Source organism: Ptychodera flava, chromosome 12 (genome assembly GCF_041260155.1).
Source record: "Ptychodera flava strain L36383 chromosome 12, AS_Pfla_20210202, whole genome shotgun sequence".
In the NCBI taxonomy this organism is placed as follows: Eukaryota; Metazoa; Hemichordata; class Enteropneusta; family Ptychoderidae; genus Ptychodera; species Ptychodera flava.
The window spans coordinates 34723837-34740646 of record NC_091939.1 but is presented as its reverse complement, the minus strand read 5'-3'; the positions used below and the strand labels follow the sequence as shown (position 1 = coordinate 34740646).

The window sequence follows — 16810 nt, the reverse complement described above, 5'->3', positions numbered from 1 at the left end:
ATTCGTCACTGTGTATTTTTTTTTCATATAGTTACTATTACTATACATCTACCGTCAAGAACAATATATTTTTGCATGTGCTAAAAAGCTTCCATAACATGTAGAGTTTCCAGGCGTCCCTTCCCCTGCAGCTGTATCAGCGCGTTCACTGTCGAACGGTTGCAAGGCACTCATTGGATGAGTGCCAGAACATATCTGGCATGTGCTCTGTACGTACGTGTGTGGTGCACACACACTGTCCAGAACTTGTAGAAGCGCATACGCGATAGCATTCCACGAATGCTATTGGAAGAAAAATTGTTGACATTGCACGAAAACGGTCTCTACTCTGACAATTTGATGTCCCATTCACAAATGTAAGGTGTATAATAATAAAGTTATCGCGAAAATACCGCAAAGGATACACTCTGACATTGGCGCAGTGCATCACCCTCTGCTCTGTGCCAATGTCCTTGTGCATCCTTTGCGGTATTTTCGTAATAACCTCATAGTATTTCAAAATTGTGTTATAAACTCTTTAACTTTTGAAATTTGGAATCATAAACCTCTTGTGCAGACACGTGATATGCAATTTGAAGTTGAACAAAATGGCCCCTAAAGAGGATATCAGTCGAGGAAGTAGTGGATATTGTTAAAAGTATAGAATAAGAGATGAATTTAATCATGTGAAGTGACCTTTGATGATACACAATAGTGTCTGTTTAATGAGTAGAGGTTATTGGTTATTATTTTGTAATGTTTGGGTCAACTCCCTGGAAGGAGAGCCATCAAAGAAGGAACAAGGTGGCAGATCAGAAATACAAAAAAGAGGCTGTCACCAAGATGGATGTGCAATTTCCTGTGTGTATTGCTCAATCATTTTGGTCATAATGTAATGTCACTCCGGTTTGCACATGTAAGATAGCTAGATCTGGAGGGATTGTGACAATGCATGTTTATAGCTACTCAATAATGTAAGTGGTGAACCCCTTTGTCATGTCAAAGTGATTACTGAATGAAAATCTATGGTGTAATGTCAGTGTACATCCACCTGTCTGTGCACGCCAAAGATTTCTCATCAATAATTGTGTCTGTTAAATTGCACACTTCATTGCCAGTAAGTGTGCAATGTGTGTTCATTGTGATCGCCTTGACTTTATGGAACCAGAGGGATGGGAGATCAGTGAAGACCTGATGTGTAGTTTGGTCAGGTATACTGTATGTACCATGCACCACAGTTGTTGTCAGTAGATCAGTGAAGACCTGATGTGTAGTTTGGTCAGGTATACTGTATGTACCATGCACCACAGTTGTTGTCAGTAGATCAGTGAAGACCTGATGTGTAGTTTGGTCAGGTATACTGTATGTACCATGCACCACAGTTGTTGTCAGTAGATCAGTGAAGACCTGATGTGTAGTTTGGTCAGGTATACTGTATGAACCGTGCGCCACAGTTGTTGTCAGTAGATCAGTGAAGACCTGATGTGTAGTTTGGTCTGGTATACTGTATGTACCATGCACCACAGTTGTTGTCAGTAGATCAGTGAAGACCTGATGTGTAGTTTGGTCAGGTATACTGTATGTACCATGCACCACAGTTGTTGTCAGTAGATCAGTGAAGACCTGATGTGTAGTATGGTCAGGTATACTGTATGTACCATGCACCACAGTTGTTGTCAGTAGATCAGTGAAGACCTGATGTGTAGTTTGGTCAGGTATACTGTATGTACCATGCACCACAGTTGTTGTCAGTAGATCAGTGAAGACCTGATGTGTAGTTTGGTCAGGTATACTGTATGTACCATGCACCACAGTTGTTGTCAGTAGATCAGTGAAGACCTGATGTGTAGTTTGGTCTGGCATACTGTATGTACCATGCACCACAGTTGTTGTCAGTAGATCAATGAAGACCTGATGTGTAGTTTGGTCTGGTATACTGTATGTACCATGCACCACAGTTGTTGTCAGTAGATCAGTGAAGACCTGATGTGTAGTTTGGTCAGGTATACTGTATGTACCATACATTTGCTGTAGTACACATGTACACAATATGCTGTAGTACACCCATTTGATAGCAATACGCTTGAAGTTGTGTCTTCTGTGTTGAAAGAGCAATTGTTGAATTACATTATGTGCTAAAAATACTTGCAAAAGTCTCACTATGTTGGAGTTGGTTTTTTGAAAAAAATCTTTTTGAAATGAGATTATGAAGCTTTGATATGAGATGAATCAGTAACATCAGATGATATTATATAGCTGTGACATATGTTTGTCAAATAACTCAAATTTAAGTGTTTGTAGTGCCCAATAGTTGTAACAGCTGCTGTATTGACCGAGGGTGATGTGAAAATACAACGCATAAATAGTGCTGTCTTTGTAGCAGGCTACTATAAGCCATATACTATGATTTAGACTTGCTTTACTTAGCTGCTATTTGCCATGTAGTAGTTGTTTGTTTGCTCAGCATCTATCTTCTGTATGTATATATGTATGTATGTGTGTGTGTCTGTGTGTCTGTCTGTCTATGTATGTATGTATGTCTATGTATGTATGTAAGTATGTATGTATGTCCGTTCACTGTAAAGAATTGAGAACTTGAACTGTATTCTTCATTTGTATTTTCCACTCATGTCATCACATACATTTCACTTGTATTCTTTGATAGGTGCCCCAGAAGTTCCGATACCCTTTCTACAATGAAATGCTCTGGTATGTCCTGGATAGGTACATCACTGTGCTGACTGGCAAGACCAGGGTGATCATGCCAGAGGAACAAACAAGAGTGCTGTTGAGGAAAATAACCTGAACGACAACAACGACAAAATAAAAAGTGAAAAAATGGAACCCGATGAAAAATCTGTTGAGAAAGTCAAAGGAGAGACTAACTCATCTTCCCCTGGAGTTTCAGCTGGAAGGACTCCACGATTGAGGAGCAAATCCTCCAGTGTTGAAAGTGCTGGTGACGATAAGAATGCTGATAGAGAGAAGAAGAAAGTGAGGATGGAGGATGGCAAAAAACCTGGAGATGCTAGCAATGGGTCTACTACTAAGGAGGCAAGTAAAGATGAGAATGGAGTTGACAAGAAGGAACATGTACATCTGACAAAAGATGAACTGACTGGACTTGAAGCTATTGTCAACAGGCTTGATAATATGCCAGCACACAAACGACATGTCCCAGAAGGATTAACTGATCCAGAAGGACTTCTTGAAGATACAAAGGTGAGTGTGTTGATTTCATCTTGCAGTACAACTCCATAGTTCCATGGTACAAAGGTTGTCACTTTATGACATTCCCTGCTGATGTTGGAATAATATCATTCTGCTTCGTGCATATCCCCTGCATACTATGGAATACTTCTCAAATTGTTTTTATCAGTCCATCATCCATCAGGCGTTAGCCCAATTACAGGATGAGGTACACATAACTCACCATCCTCTGATAGTGCGTCCGTTACCCTAACAACTGGTCCATGGTGCCTCCATGAATATGTGTTGAAAATCTGAATTTCTATCATGGAAGGAGAAGCCTTTGTTTGGATCATGGAATCTCTATCACTGTGTACCCAGTAATGAGAGCACTGGTCTTGTAAAATGGTTAGATAGATCCCAATGAACATCAACAAAAGATTCCCCAGTGAGACAGTAATCAGTCTTCACTGTTTATACCATGTAACAAATACTTTTGAAACCCTTTCCCTCTCATAAAAAACCCAACAGAAAATATTAATTTGATAAACAAAAAACATGACTTAAGTTCAAATATTTATTTATCAGCATACACTTGTTTACCTAATATCGTCAATCATTTTGATTTAACCTGTAATGCCTTGTCTGTGATCGAGTTTTTTTCAAGTACAATCTATTTTCGCTCATGAGATTTTCTTGAATAGTCATAAAAATAATGAGAGGGCAGAGTTTAAATTTGAAAACATATGATGCACTGTAAACCACCTGACACAGTTTACTCAGGTACCTAAAACAACATCAGTGAGTCATTTTATAACAACAAAAATAAAAAGTTATGACCTGTAGTGGCAGTTAACTGAACATTGAAATTTGCTTTCTTGCCATAACTCTTCTTGGAAGCGCAATTTCAGGGAAGCTAGGGAGCTTCAAATAAAAGCCTGAAAGCTATTGTGATTTACATGTCAGTGTATTCCAGGAACATCCAGATCAGTTGAAAATGCACTGTATTTTAAAATTTCATGGCCTTTGGTTATTACAGACTGATTGATAGTAATGCACTGCTGCAGCTATCTCATCTCGACACTGAAATGTTTATGTTGTCTGTTCATTCTGAAATTTTCTGATATCAACTCTGCTGAAGGAACATGTAGATTGTAGGCAGCTACAGATAATCATTGCATGCTGCCATCAGCCAGATCAGCAAGTGTGTAACGCATGTCCAGTTTTAGAGATGGTGCAGAGCAAAGAGTTTTTACTGTTAGGCAGTCGTATTGTTGAAGAGAGCGTCAACTGTATCAGCTTGCATGAATCATGAATCTATATCTAGCCTCAAGTCAGTTGTTTGCAGGCAGCTTGAAAGAAACTGATGAAAGTTTAATTACAAGGTTGGGATGTTTCGTTTTTGATTAGTTTTAAGCTCGACAAGTGTCATCAGCCATGGGAACATCAATCTTTTAACAGACAAATACATGATATACAGGCAGTTCAATCATCTGTCCTATCCATATCACATAGTGTCTGATTGATAACAGTGTCAGCATTTTGTGTGTTAGTTTGAATCACAGAATGTTTCACCGTTCAGGTTTTGCAGTCTTGGCCATCATCAGGGAAAATCACATCAACATCAGATTGCCTCCAGGGACAGATTTTCTCTTTCTGGAAGACAATCAGGGACTTTCATCTTCACATACTCTGTTGTATGCACTCTGTCTTTTTATCTGCATGATTGGCTTCACCCACAACAGCCAAATTGTTTCTGTAAGACCCACCCCACCATCCAATTTGTATTTGCCATTTTGATCAATCAAATGAGAAAGTGATTGAGTTTGACCTCCTTGACTGTGCATTTACATGTCAGAAATGATTATGCCATTGATGTTGTATAGTTCAAATTGAACCCTGAATCACTCTACTTCTCTGAACACTTCTGAGGGTAATTTCTAAATGCTTCCCATTTCAGTGCATTTTCAAACTGAACATGTTAACCAAGTGATGTATATAACCTTTCAGTTGATGTGTTCAGTTGACATGTATGGCAAAATTGTTTTCCTATTCATGTAGTATACACAGTGTCAGATTCTCAATGTGATATTTTGTGTATCAATGATGCGCCAGACTATATAGCATGGACTCTGCTGCATGAATATTGAAACGAAAATAGATTTGGTTTCCTGTAGTTCCAAGAATATTATTTGTGGTCTTTGATGACGTAAAAAGAAAATGTTACTGATGAATCAAATGTCACTGAAATTCATGAAGGAGATAGCATTTGTAGACATAGTTGAAATTATGTTATGTCTGTTTGTCTGCTATTGTGAAAAAGTTTGAAATGGAAAATTCATCAAAAACTGGAAAGTTAAAAACTGTATACAGTACATAAATATTCTCCATTGACAGTTAATCATTATCGTCAAATTTCCATGAATCATTATTTCTTGATTTCCATACCTATTAAAAAATTCCCGTATGTACCCTTTCCATAAACCAATTCTTTCATCATGTACTTTAAACAGATTCAATTGATTATATTTATAGACATAAATACGGACAAACTTTAAAATTGTTTCCCCTTTAAACTCCATTTTGCTGTTTAGAATTCAAACTTTAGCAGAGAAAGCAACAATGATTTACCAAAGTGTCGTATGAAATAGTTCCACCTTTTATCCTCACTGCCTTCATGCTGCTTGCACTTCAACATTTGACATTGTAAAATAATCTGATTCAAGTACCTTGATTTCAAAGGGATTAATTTGCTGTATGCCGATGCACAGATGCGTGAGGTTTTGAAAGACTGAAATTATCACTGACATATTTATTACAAATCTATTCCACAGTGTGTTTGTCCAGACTGTCACTTGTGCCAGAAAAGATACACTTTCACACATAATTGTCATCATAAGAAGCAATCAGAATCACAGTGAAAAGTTAACTCTGGGTGTCAGCGTTGCTGTCATAAGAATATGTTTCTTGATGACATGATGAGGCAAGTTGTCTCCTCAAGCAACAGGTGGTGCTGATGTAGTTACACAATCACTTTCCACAAGACATGTCTTGTATGTCACCTCACAGACAGCTGCTGTGTGTGTATTCAGTCAAGCAATTTAAACTGACCAAACATTCTCCATGATCAAAAAAGTTAATTGTGTATTTTTATTTTTTGTGAACTAAGTCCTAAACTAAGACTTGCGAACAGAGTTTTATCTACTGATATGATCTGTTTTGTCAGTCCTTGCTGGATGAGAAATAAATGGCGTATTGTATACATTGACAGTCTGGTTCAAACTTGCATGGCATGGCACAAATTTTGATTCAAGGAAGAAATATGTAGAGTCATAGTCTGAAATATCATCTAACTTGGAGAAACTGAAGGCTACCTTCCATCCAGATCTTTAAAGAGGTGGTGTATTGTGTGGGCATTAAAACCAACAAAAGTAATGTGAGTTTGTTTGTGGTTTGCTATCTCCACTTTGACCATAAAAAGTCTGCAGCATTACCAATGTCTGTGTTGTAATATATCTAGTTCTAGGCCCAGTAGCAAGCATGCTTTTGTGAGGACAATCTGAAGTGTCATCTGTAATTTGCGGATTCTGTATGTCAAGTTAAGTTTTCGATCAACATAACTGAATAAGTATCATGCATTTAGTTACTTCAATTATATAAAGATGGAAAAAGTGTATTTTGCAGGCTCTTTATTTGTTATGCAGGGACAGTGCATTGTGGGAAGATGTACATGTGAGATGATTTGATCCAACATGGCTGCCAAGCAACCATTAGCTCAAATGTGTTCACATATTTAGGCTAATGATGAAATCTACATGTTCTGTCATTTTATGTCTGTCATTGAATCTGACCAAAACTGTTAGTATTAAACTAAATTCTCAGTACTGATTTACTTTTGATGGACATGGCTGGGGCAAACAAAGATTTGACAACATGAGACAGATTTGACAACATGAGAAAGAGACAGTATCTAGAATAGATACAAACATTGTTAGAATGTTGATTGACATGGCCTGGGCAAACAAATAACATCTCTCTGTACTCCTGCTCTACAATTTGGTGATTAAAACTATTGTTAGTTGCTAAATATAACAGAGGTAGCATAAACAAAACTTTTACATGAAGCCAAAAACTGTATTTACCTTGTACATACACTTTAGAGGGACTTTGTTTCTTTGCTGAAATTTATTTTCTTTAGTAGAGGCAATAAAGTGACTCTTTACATAGTTAATACTTACAATAGCTACAAAGCCATGGTTATATCTGTATTTTCCAAACTGATTTAAAATTAGAAACATGATTGCTGACATTTGCAAGAATTACAACAAATGAGCTTGATTTGTAATAAAAGGGCACCTCTCATCAATGGGCAAAATAGCCAAATCCAAAGGATGAATGGGTTTAGCTTGAATGATGTATCAGTCCTCATGGTGTAACACGCACATACTACTGAACTTTGATATTTAAATTTTAATTGAAATTTGTGGTGTGCAATAGTAGTATGCACAAATCATTTCAAGCTTACAATGATATGTTTCACCGCAGTTCCATTGGTAACTTTCCAAAGTAGAAAATAATCCTCCATAATCAAAGCCTGATACATTTCTTATTTACCAGGGAATTTCTTTTCCTCCTTCCTTTTGCCCGTTTCAAAGTTTGACGTAGATTTTATGAATTATTTATTCTCAGTACAGAAATTCTTCAAACTGAGCAGATGATAATACTTTAACCATGTAATGTATCTATACAGTGTATGTGTGCATGAAGTCTTTTGTTTATGGCTCAGATACAAATGCATTAAATTCAACACTACAGAAATTACACAAGCAAATGTTATTAGGTAATCAAACATTACAAATTAATGTCTCATTATGTTTTATATTTATGGTGACTGATTAGAAGAGTATAAATCATATCTGACATTATTTTTTGTTAATATGAATGTCACAAATGCTTATTTTTAATTAACATGACACAAAGGATAGGTTACTGCTATGCTAGTCTCACTTGACTGAATATTTACATTGGCTATTTCCTGAAAACAATGATAGAACTTATCATATGAGATTTTTGATGCCTGTGTTTACAGTCTTATAAACAATAAACCGAGTAGGTTTATGACATTTTTCTGAGTAATTCTGGTTTAATGTTGAAATTGTTTGGATTTTGGTATAATATTTTGGATTGGGAAATGGTGCACATATTTAATGCCAGGGAATATTTTATGTAGTGTTTTTCATGAACAGATGATATCATCAACACTCAGCAGTGTGTATGGCACATTTGAATATATTTACAATGGCTGGAAGGGAGCCAGCATATTGAATAAACATAGATAAAATTAAATTGGCAGTCGTATTTTTGTGTACTATTTATGCTGGTATATGTATTCAAAGACTTAATTAAATTCATTGCAACACAAAACATTATTGACAAATACTAGGATGACCTAATTTATAAAGTATTCATATTTAAATTGAACCATGAGGACTAAAAGCATACTTCTAGCTATGATCAGAAAGTTTTATGAGCTAGCATCAATAATTCACCAACTCTACAAATTACAATGTAGTACATAAAATATGGCCATTTTCAGAAACCTGGTTTTCTGTCCCATTTTGTAATTGAGTTTATCAGATGCTCATTAGTGGGTATTGTAATACAGCTAAAATGAGATTCATTGTGATCTAATTAGAATTGCACATGAATGACATGTTGGCAGTAGTGCCTTCACAGTGTGGTTTCCTTGTATTCACTGAGAAAGGATTGTATTAGACTCTATTGACCTATTCATCTTGGGTTTTTACACCCATAAACAGTAAAATGTAATTTTAGATTGACATTAATTTCCATTGGCTAAATTTGTCATTTCTATGTCCATCACAAAGTTAGGCCAAAAAAGGATTTGTTTCTGGTCAGTATGTGTGTCATTTCAGGACCTGCATGTCATGTTTTTTTTTTGGTTACATCTCATCAATACAGCTATCCGTGATAGCCTCGTTTTGCATCTCCAAAAATGCTAGAAAGAAAACGGAATATTTTGCAACCAGTGATAAAAGACAATAACTGTTGCATCTATAGTGCCAAACCAGCATTGTTAGGAATAAAAAAAGAGAAGAAATCGCATTGTCTCATTGCCTTTGCTGAATGTCAAGGACTAGAAACAAATCCTTTTTTTTGGCCTTACATAGTATTACTTTAATCTTCATATCAAGGGAACTCTGAAAAATTGATGCAGAAACACGTGAGCACATGTTATCATTTTACGGGCAGTGGGCAAAACACGTTAATTTTCAGTCTTGTTTATTGCTGTGGCCTTGAAAGTGATCCTTTGTCAGCTTTTCAGAGAATTAGTACAAAAGCTTTTGTTAGAGTATGCATCTATTCCCATGCGGGTAGACAGGTTTTGTGTATTCAAAGTTTTATGACAGGACTTAATTTATTGTTCTGTTTATGTATCTCACACTGCATGTCTTGTCAGCTACCAGTTTAAAATATGACTAGGTGTTCCCAGTAAGTATTATTTGTGATGTGGAAATATAAGAGTACCTGTAATCTGAGATATTTTTGTAAATTCACAAATATATATATAGCAGCTTTACCCTCACGATAGCTTTACACCAAATGAAATCTTATTAAGTCAGTAAATAAGGCCATTTACAGCATTTGTACATGTGTGCATTCTATAATGCTACAAAATTATGAGAATTCAAATCATATATTTGAATTCACACTCGGTAAATTCAACTGGCATAGTGTGTCAGGGTTGGAGGTATCTTTAATTCAAAAATGAGCAAGGATTGCTTTCATAGATTGTGTGATCAAGAGATGGGGAGTTTGAATTCAGACTTTGTAAATTCTATGGGTATATTTTGTCTGGTTTTAATTCATAGATTGTAAGGGTCTGCTTTCACATCTTGTCTAGCCTAGAGGCATTTTGATGTCAAGAATCAGTTTGATGTCAAAATCCATGAGGTAGGCAGGCATATCCTGTCTCTGTAAGAATCAGTCTAAATTAATATTCTTTGAGATGGGTTGTGGTGTATCATGTCTGACCAAGAAACAGCTGGAATTCAAAATCTGCAAGGCTTGCTGGCATATCTTGCCTGATCAATTACATTGTGATTGGAGTTTCTTCCGTTGATGCAAAGTTTCTGTTAAATTGCAAATTTCAAGGAGATGGCCAACAAAGAGACAGTGAAAAGAAGCTTTTCAAAGCCAGAATGTGATGAAGGCTTTGTCAGAGATTATTAGGGAAATATGTTTCAAGCCCTTGGGCTGAATTAGACTTTATGATTGAAGGCGAATTACATTGAAATGGCAGAGGTTGTTCATACTGCTGGCTAACTCAATTTTGTCATTTAAAAGAAGCAAATTTCTGGTATTCTTTCTAAAAATAGCAGTGTGTCTTCCTTTTTTTCGTAATTTTCCATCAGAGAAGGAACCACTTGCTTCTCCACTCTTCAATTTTTCATTCAGGGCCCTTCTCTTTTTTACTTTTTTCTTCATCTTGTCTGTGTTATACTACTTTGATTTCAAGCATCCACCATGAATCCTATATGATACATGGGGTAAATCAATATAATACACACCAAATTAGCTTGTGATACAGGTTTTCAGATTGGATTTTTCTTGATTGGATGGATTAGCTTTTGGCATCAGTGGCTCCAAGGAAAGGCAAAAAGCCTTGAATGAAAGAAACTGCGCATCTTGTGTGAAGCAAAGTTAGACACACACTGACATCAATGCTTCACATTTAATTACCCAGTTTCAGCGTTGCCATGGTGATGACAGCACACAATGCCCTAGTGGTTTCCTACTACAGATTAAAATGAACAATTATGGTACGCATAGGATCAGATTTGAAACTCTGCCTTGATAAGCAATGATGTGCATCTAGGAGATAACCATTGATAGGATAGTGTACTTCTCATGTCATGCATCTTAACTTGATTAAAGAACTTTTATACTCGCACTGAGAACCTCATAACTTTGAATCTGTGATGTCTGTTGAAATAACTTGCAAGTTATGAGGGATGGAAAGAAGGAAAAAATGATAAGTAATGTACTGTTTTGCTGTACAGTTGTGCCTACAGAAGTGTAACAATTTTATCCATTTCTTGTGCAAAATTTTGCAGCCTGCTCTGAAAAACATTCTATCATTTTCTTCCCAGAAGACAACTAGAAAGATGAAGTTGCCTGTCTTTTGATATTTTTTATGATTTATTTGTTTTGTGTATTAAGTCATGTTTTTTCTGCTGGCTGCAATGTGATGAGTAGGCTGGGCCATCAAATGCAGTGTGACATCAATGTAATTTCAGAAAAATTGCAGAAATTATCTGATTACATCATCACATGATTTATGCGTATCATTCTGAATGAGGCAAGGAACAGAGTTCTGATGACCAGACAGATATCGTTGTCAGTCTACTAAGTGAAATGCTTACTGTTTATGCTTAGCCAAGTGAGTAAATTGATGTGCAAAGATTACAAGATTGTCCCATTAGTTCAGATTATTAGTCGCTAGGTGTAATGAAAACATTGATTTGACATGGAAAAACCGGTAAATTTTATATAATGTATCACAACCAAGGTTGAAGTGTTAACAACGGTCTGGTCCAATCCTACTGTTTTCTTTGGCAAAGTTGGATCTCTACTGAAGCAAATGGGAGTGGAAGGGTGAAGTATAGTGGCCATGTTTTCTTTAGGCTATCTTTTAATGAAGTTGAAAATGTTTATTCTTGTCACATAAAAATCACCCTATTTGATCAAATAATGGGTGGAGGATATTAGCAATATCAGCATTGTCTAGTATGGTTGATGAGCTGAGTATCACATATTGAGTATCCCAGGAAAGTTGTCAGAGTTTGGGGTTGTTAGAATATGTAGCTCTACTACTCCTCAAAAAAATGTTTCCTTTATGTCCAAGGATGATGTGCCCATTGTTTTTTCACTTTTCTCATTTTGTCTACTTGTTTATGTGTTTTTCATTAGCCCAAAATTCAGTTTTATAAAAACGACTCACATGTATGTTTCAGTAGCTGATTATTAACACTTTAAACACTTATCTTTTCAATTTTATCACATAACATCATATCAAAGATGTTATCAAAATTCTAACACATCTCCTAAAATCAGATATGCATTCATTGAAACCATTCATATCATGATGAAAAGCAAAGTTAAATGATTTCATACTGACTACTACAAACGAGAATGAAACTTTCTCAGTTACAACAAACAACCCCTATGTAATGTTTAACCCATTCACCTGTATATAAGTTTACTAGCATCACTTGACGAGGGAATATACACCAAAAGTCAAGTCAAATGATAGCGAAAAGCCATAAAATATAGTGCTTGGATTCATCTTGCCGCATGATTTACAGTGTGGTTTTAGACATTGATCTGCTGATGCTATTCAAATGAGTTGTTCGTAATTTAAAATAACCAACTTGAAATTACATGCATTGCAAAGACTCTTCAAGACTTGATTAGATCTTGCTAGTCATAATGACACTCTCTGTCTGATACAATCTAAATTTTCAGACATTATACACAATCCAGCAGACTCACAAATTTACTGTTCTCACGCCAATCAATCAAATAGAATTTTAAAAAGATCTGTATTTCACAGTTCTGTTCATATTGATCCTTGTGATGTAGTTTTAATCATTTGTGCATTTTCCAAAGCCTTTGGTCATGGCACAGTGTCATTTAAATGCATTGGGAAATCAACATCCAGCAGGATTTTATCCATGTGTTATGACTAGCATCTTTTGACTAGATAGTAACCATACTTGAGAAAGTAATCATCAAACCCCAACTGGTGAGAAAATATTGAAATATTTCTCTGCATCCATTAAAATTAGATTATAGGTGACATTTTATACAAAATAATCAGTATTCAACTTGTATCAGATAAAGGCTACATCTCTGAATGGTCAAATCTTCGCAGGAACCCTGGAAATTTGTTCTATCCTTTTCAGTTTTGTCTCATGGATACATATTCTGTACTAATTGTAAATGTTTTATGTTTCCATAGCAACTGCTGAAAGATCATGCTAATGATGATCCTGAGTTGGCAGCCACTGGTAAACAAATCCTGGAATGGCCACAACCATTGATCAAGGTAAGTTTTATGGATTTGAGATGTTTTCACTCGCAATGTTTCCTCAGTGGTTTTTATAAGTCAGAAAGATCCTGTATAGAACCATTGTTTTAATGTACAACCTAAACATTTATTACAAGGCAAAATTGTGATGCAGTGGGATTTGCAATTTAGTTGTGGTATATTTTTCACTATTTTTGTTATATTTGTCAAATGCAGTTTCTTATTCTTCTCACACACTCAAAATGAAATGCCAAGTTTTCACCTAACAGATACTGCATTCGATATTTAATGTTATTGTTCCAGAATGAATTCTTGTCCAAACTAAAATTCATCTGTCAAGATAACGTTGTGTATTAAACACAGTGTTTGTTGTGGCAAGGCGGAGGCTTTTTGTGTTTTCAACATAGTAGAGAGACATTTAAAAGGGTAGACGTGTTTTTAAGAGAAATGAAAATATTGTCAAAACGGTCTCAGCTATTGTCTAATTGAGTAACAAGATAGCATAGAGAATCACTGTTGCATTGAAACATCAGCAAGTCTCCTAACAGTTTCTTGCTAAATTACCATCACACATTACTGTCAGCAAAAGTTAGACAATGTAGCATGTATTGATGTTCAAATAAGAACAAAGTTCTGAGGATATTTTAAAATCAGTCTGTCAGTGTCATGACCTAAGCTGTCCAATATTGGCAAGGCCTTGATCTGTACATACTAGGTCACTGCCTGTCAGTGTCATGACCTGAGCTGTCCCATATTGGCAAGGCCTTGATTAGTACATACTAGGCCACTGCCTGTCAGTGTCATGAGCCATCCCACACTGGCAAGGCCTTGATCAGTACATACTGGGCCACAGATGTGAAGGGGAAACATCTTATGTTCAGAGGATGTTAAAGCAGATCAGAATTGTAAGAGATGAAACTCTTTTGAAGAGATCTTTCTTGCATAAAGGTTAATTCATATTTACGGGTCAGAGGTCAGTACTTAACAAAAATTATTACTGGGAAAGCAGTGTGCCATCTAAGCCAGTATGGTGCGCCAAGGTGCATGCAAATTGCCTGTGACGCAAGGAAACATTTTGGTTTTACATGTAAAAATATAGGGCCGACACAAAGAAGTTCCCAAGTTTGCCAAATTGACGCAAAGTTTTCAGAAAGACATATTGTTAGAGGGCATACTACAGGGAAGGGCAGGGTGTGAATGTATTTCTGTGTGTGGTTTATCCTTAGGTCACATTTATTGAATGAGGGGGGTCCAACAGTAATGATATAGGGGAGAGTAATCCACCATATTGCCTGCAGAGGAGTGTAAAGGGCAAGATTTGGGAACAATTTATGTAGAGGAAAGAATATTAAGCATTATGAAGAGTGTGTTGCAAAACTCTTGAAAAAGATCAAAGTAGAAATATTCTGTAGTTTATGGAAAAATGGGTTCAGCTGAACAGAAGCTACACTCAGTTTATGCAACCCTGTTTGAATGATGTTTTCAATTACAGAGAGCATTATACTGAACCCAGAAGTAGAGAATGTCATTTGTTTAACATCCATGTCAAGCATAGCTACTCACCTTGCCCAGAGTGGATTAAAATGCAGCAAATGGTATGCTGTGCACTAATGACAGTATTTTGACAAGGACTTTGGCAAGGAAATTTATGATTGTGTGTTTCATATGTACTTTGACAGATGGAGTAATAAGATCTGAGTAGAAGTAGTAATTGGTTTCTGCTGTCACTCATACCGGCAAATTGTAGCTGGAAGCCATCAATGGGTTTTTCCAGCATATGTTCTTAATACCATTTTGGTGAGGCACGGCAAGCTATCGTCGATCTGCTATGTCAATTTTAAAATATTAAACAAATGGCTGTTCTAGAAGTACATCTCTAAAACCTCATCTTTCAAAAATATTAGGTTTTCTGTCTGTAAGTGTATGCTGTAGAACATCGTAAAATTCATGTCAGCAGTGTACTTTCCATTATTAAAGCTTTACTCTGCCATTTTATATAAACCTGTAATCAATATTTTTTGGTCGTGCCCCCGGTTTATTCATTTGACAGGTTAGATTATAAATCAAAGGAAAGAAAGTGCAGGGGCTAGCTGTTGTAGCTGTAAGTGCCTTATCAAATGATACAGTGATTCTGCAGTACAGACATGCACTGCAATTCATAGCTTGGTCCAACTGTTCAGAATAACTTATTTTGCCATGTATACTGTGTACGTGTATTTATAAATAGTGCAGAACTTGATGAAGATGCATTTCTGGTACAGGTTGTGAATTTATTCTGCATCCTCAGACATGGTTTCTGCCACGGCAACTTTGAAAGAATTCCCAGTGCCATGGTGTTTTGTTGTTTGGAGCGTGTCTTCACCAAACATCTGCTTGATTTGTTGTTATGAAAACTCTCTTTGTCACCCCAGCAGTGAAATTCAGAGTGATTCCGTACATAAACATCGTCAAAATATAAAATATGTTTCCATTCCAATCTTGTCTCCTGGAATTTTGGTTTGACCTGATATCTGAACAGAATGAAAGGTAAAGACCATTGGTGATAGGGTGAGAAATAGAGTACAAGCAATTTGAAATGAAAAATATGAATGCAATAAATAAACAACGTAACACCAAGGACATACTGAACCCATAAATAGCAATCTGTAATGTGGACAATGTAAACCTGTAACATGATCACCAGTTGACTGTAAATATGCTACAGCTTATGTCAGTGTGAGGATGTATTTTGCTTTTTCGCAATCCATGTCCGATCCATGGCCAGGAATGGCATTACAATTATCTGTCCATCTATGTATTGCTACCAAAATGAAGGTGGCTACTTGTATTGTTGTTTAATATGGCAAATTATGTTTCACTGTTTGATGTAGGATGGTGAATATAAAAAATGACAGCATATCACAGTTGTAGCATACATTCATATGTGGTTTGATGTTTACATTTACAGTGAGTCTTGGCATGTTGACAGTGATTGCCTTGTTTTTATCGTTTTGACCACTTCAATCTTTCAGATTTCCAAATTCCAGAAACTGTTGAGCGATCACATCATATTGCATCAACTTTGGCAGCTCAGCTGTGTTTATTTGGAACACTTCTAACAAATCTGCTTGTGGTTCAAGGCTTTGATAGAGCAGTCAGCTTGCGGCAGTGTGTGGTTCAGGGAAAGGAAAGTAAGCATGTGGGAGAGAGTCAATCACACGGCTCCTTACATGAGTGCAACATACAGGTAGCAGCATACTTCCTGTATATAACCCAGGACTTGAAATAACAGTTCATGTCATTGGTTGGCAAGTTTTTCATTTGGCTTGATACATCTGTAGTTGTACCATAGGGTAGCAAAAGCTACAGCAAGACCAAATAGCAGTGAAGTTCATTGACGCTGATATTATAACCTTACACAGCTTCTTCCACCTCTCTATTTTCTTTAAACCCTGCCTTTTATACAAGCCTATCAAACCACCAACCAATTTTCGACTTTGAACTGCTCATGCCATAACACTTCCCCAGTACCCATATCCTCTCAGTCTA

General features: G+C 36.3%; 1 protein-coding gene across 1 annotated transcript in view; it reads left to right on the top strand.

The window, feature by feature from the left end:
* LOC139145737 (lysine-specific demethylase 2B-like) overlaps positions 1-16810 on the top strand; it is an 83684-nt gene that overhangs the window by 40654 nt on the left and 26220 nt on the right. Inside the window, 3 exon segments of the mRNA XM_070717051.1 lie at positions 2645-2783; positions 2786-3201; positions 13214-13300. Coding sequence (XP_070573152.1) covers positions 2645-2783; positions 2786-3201; positions 13214-13300 — 642 coding nt within the window.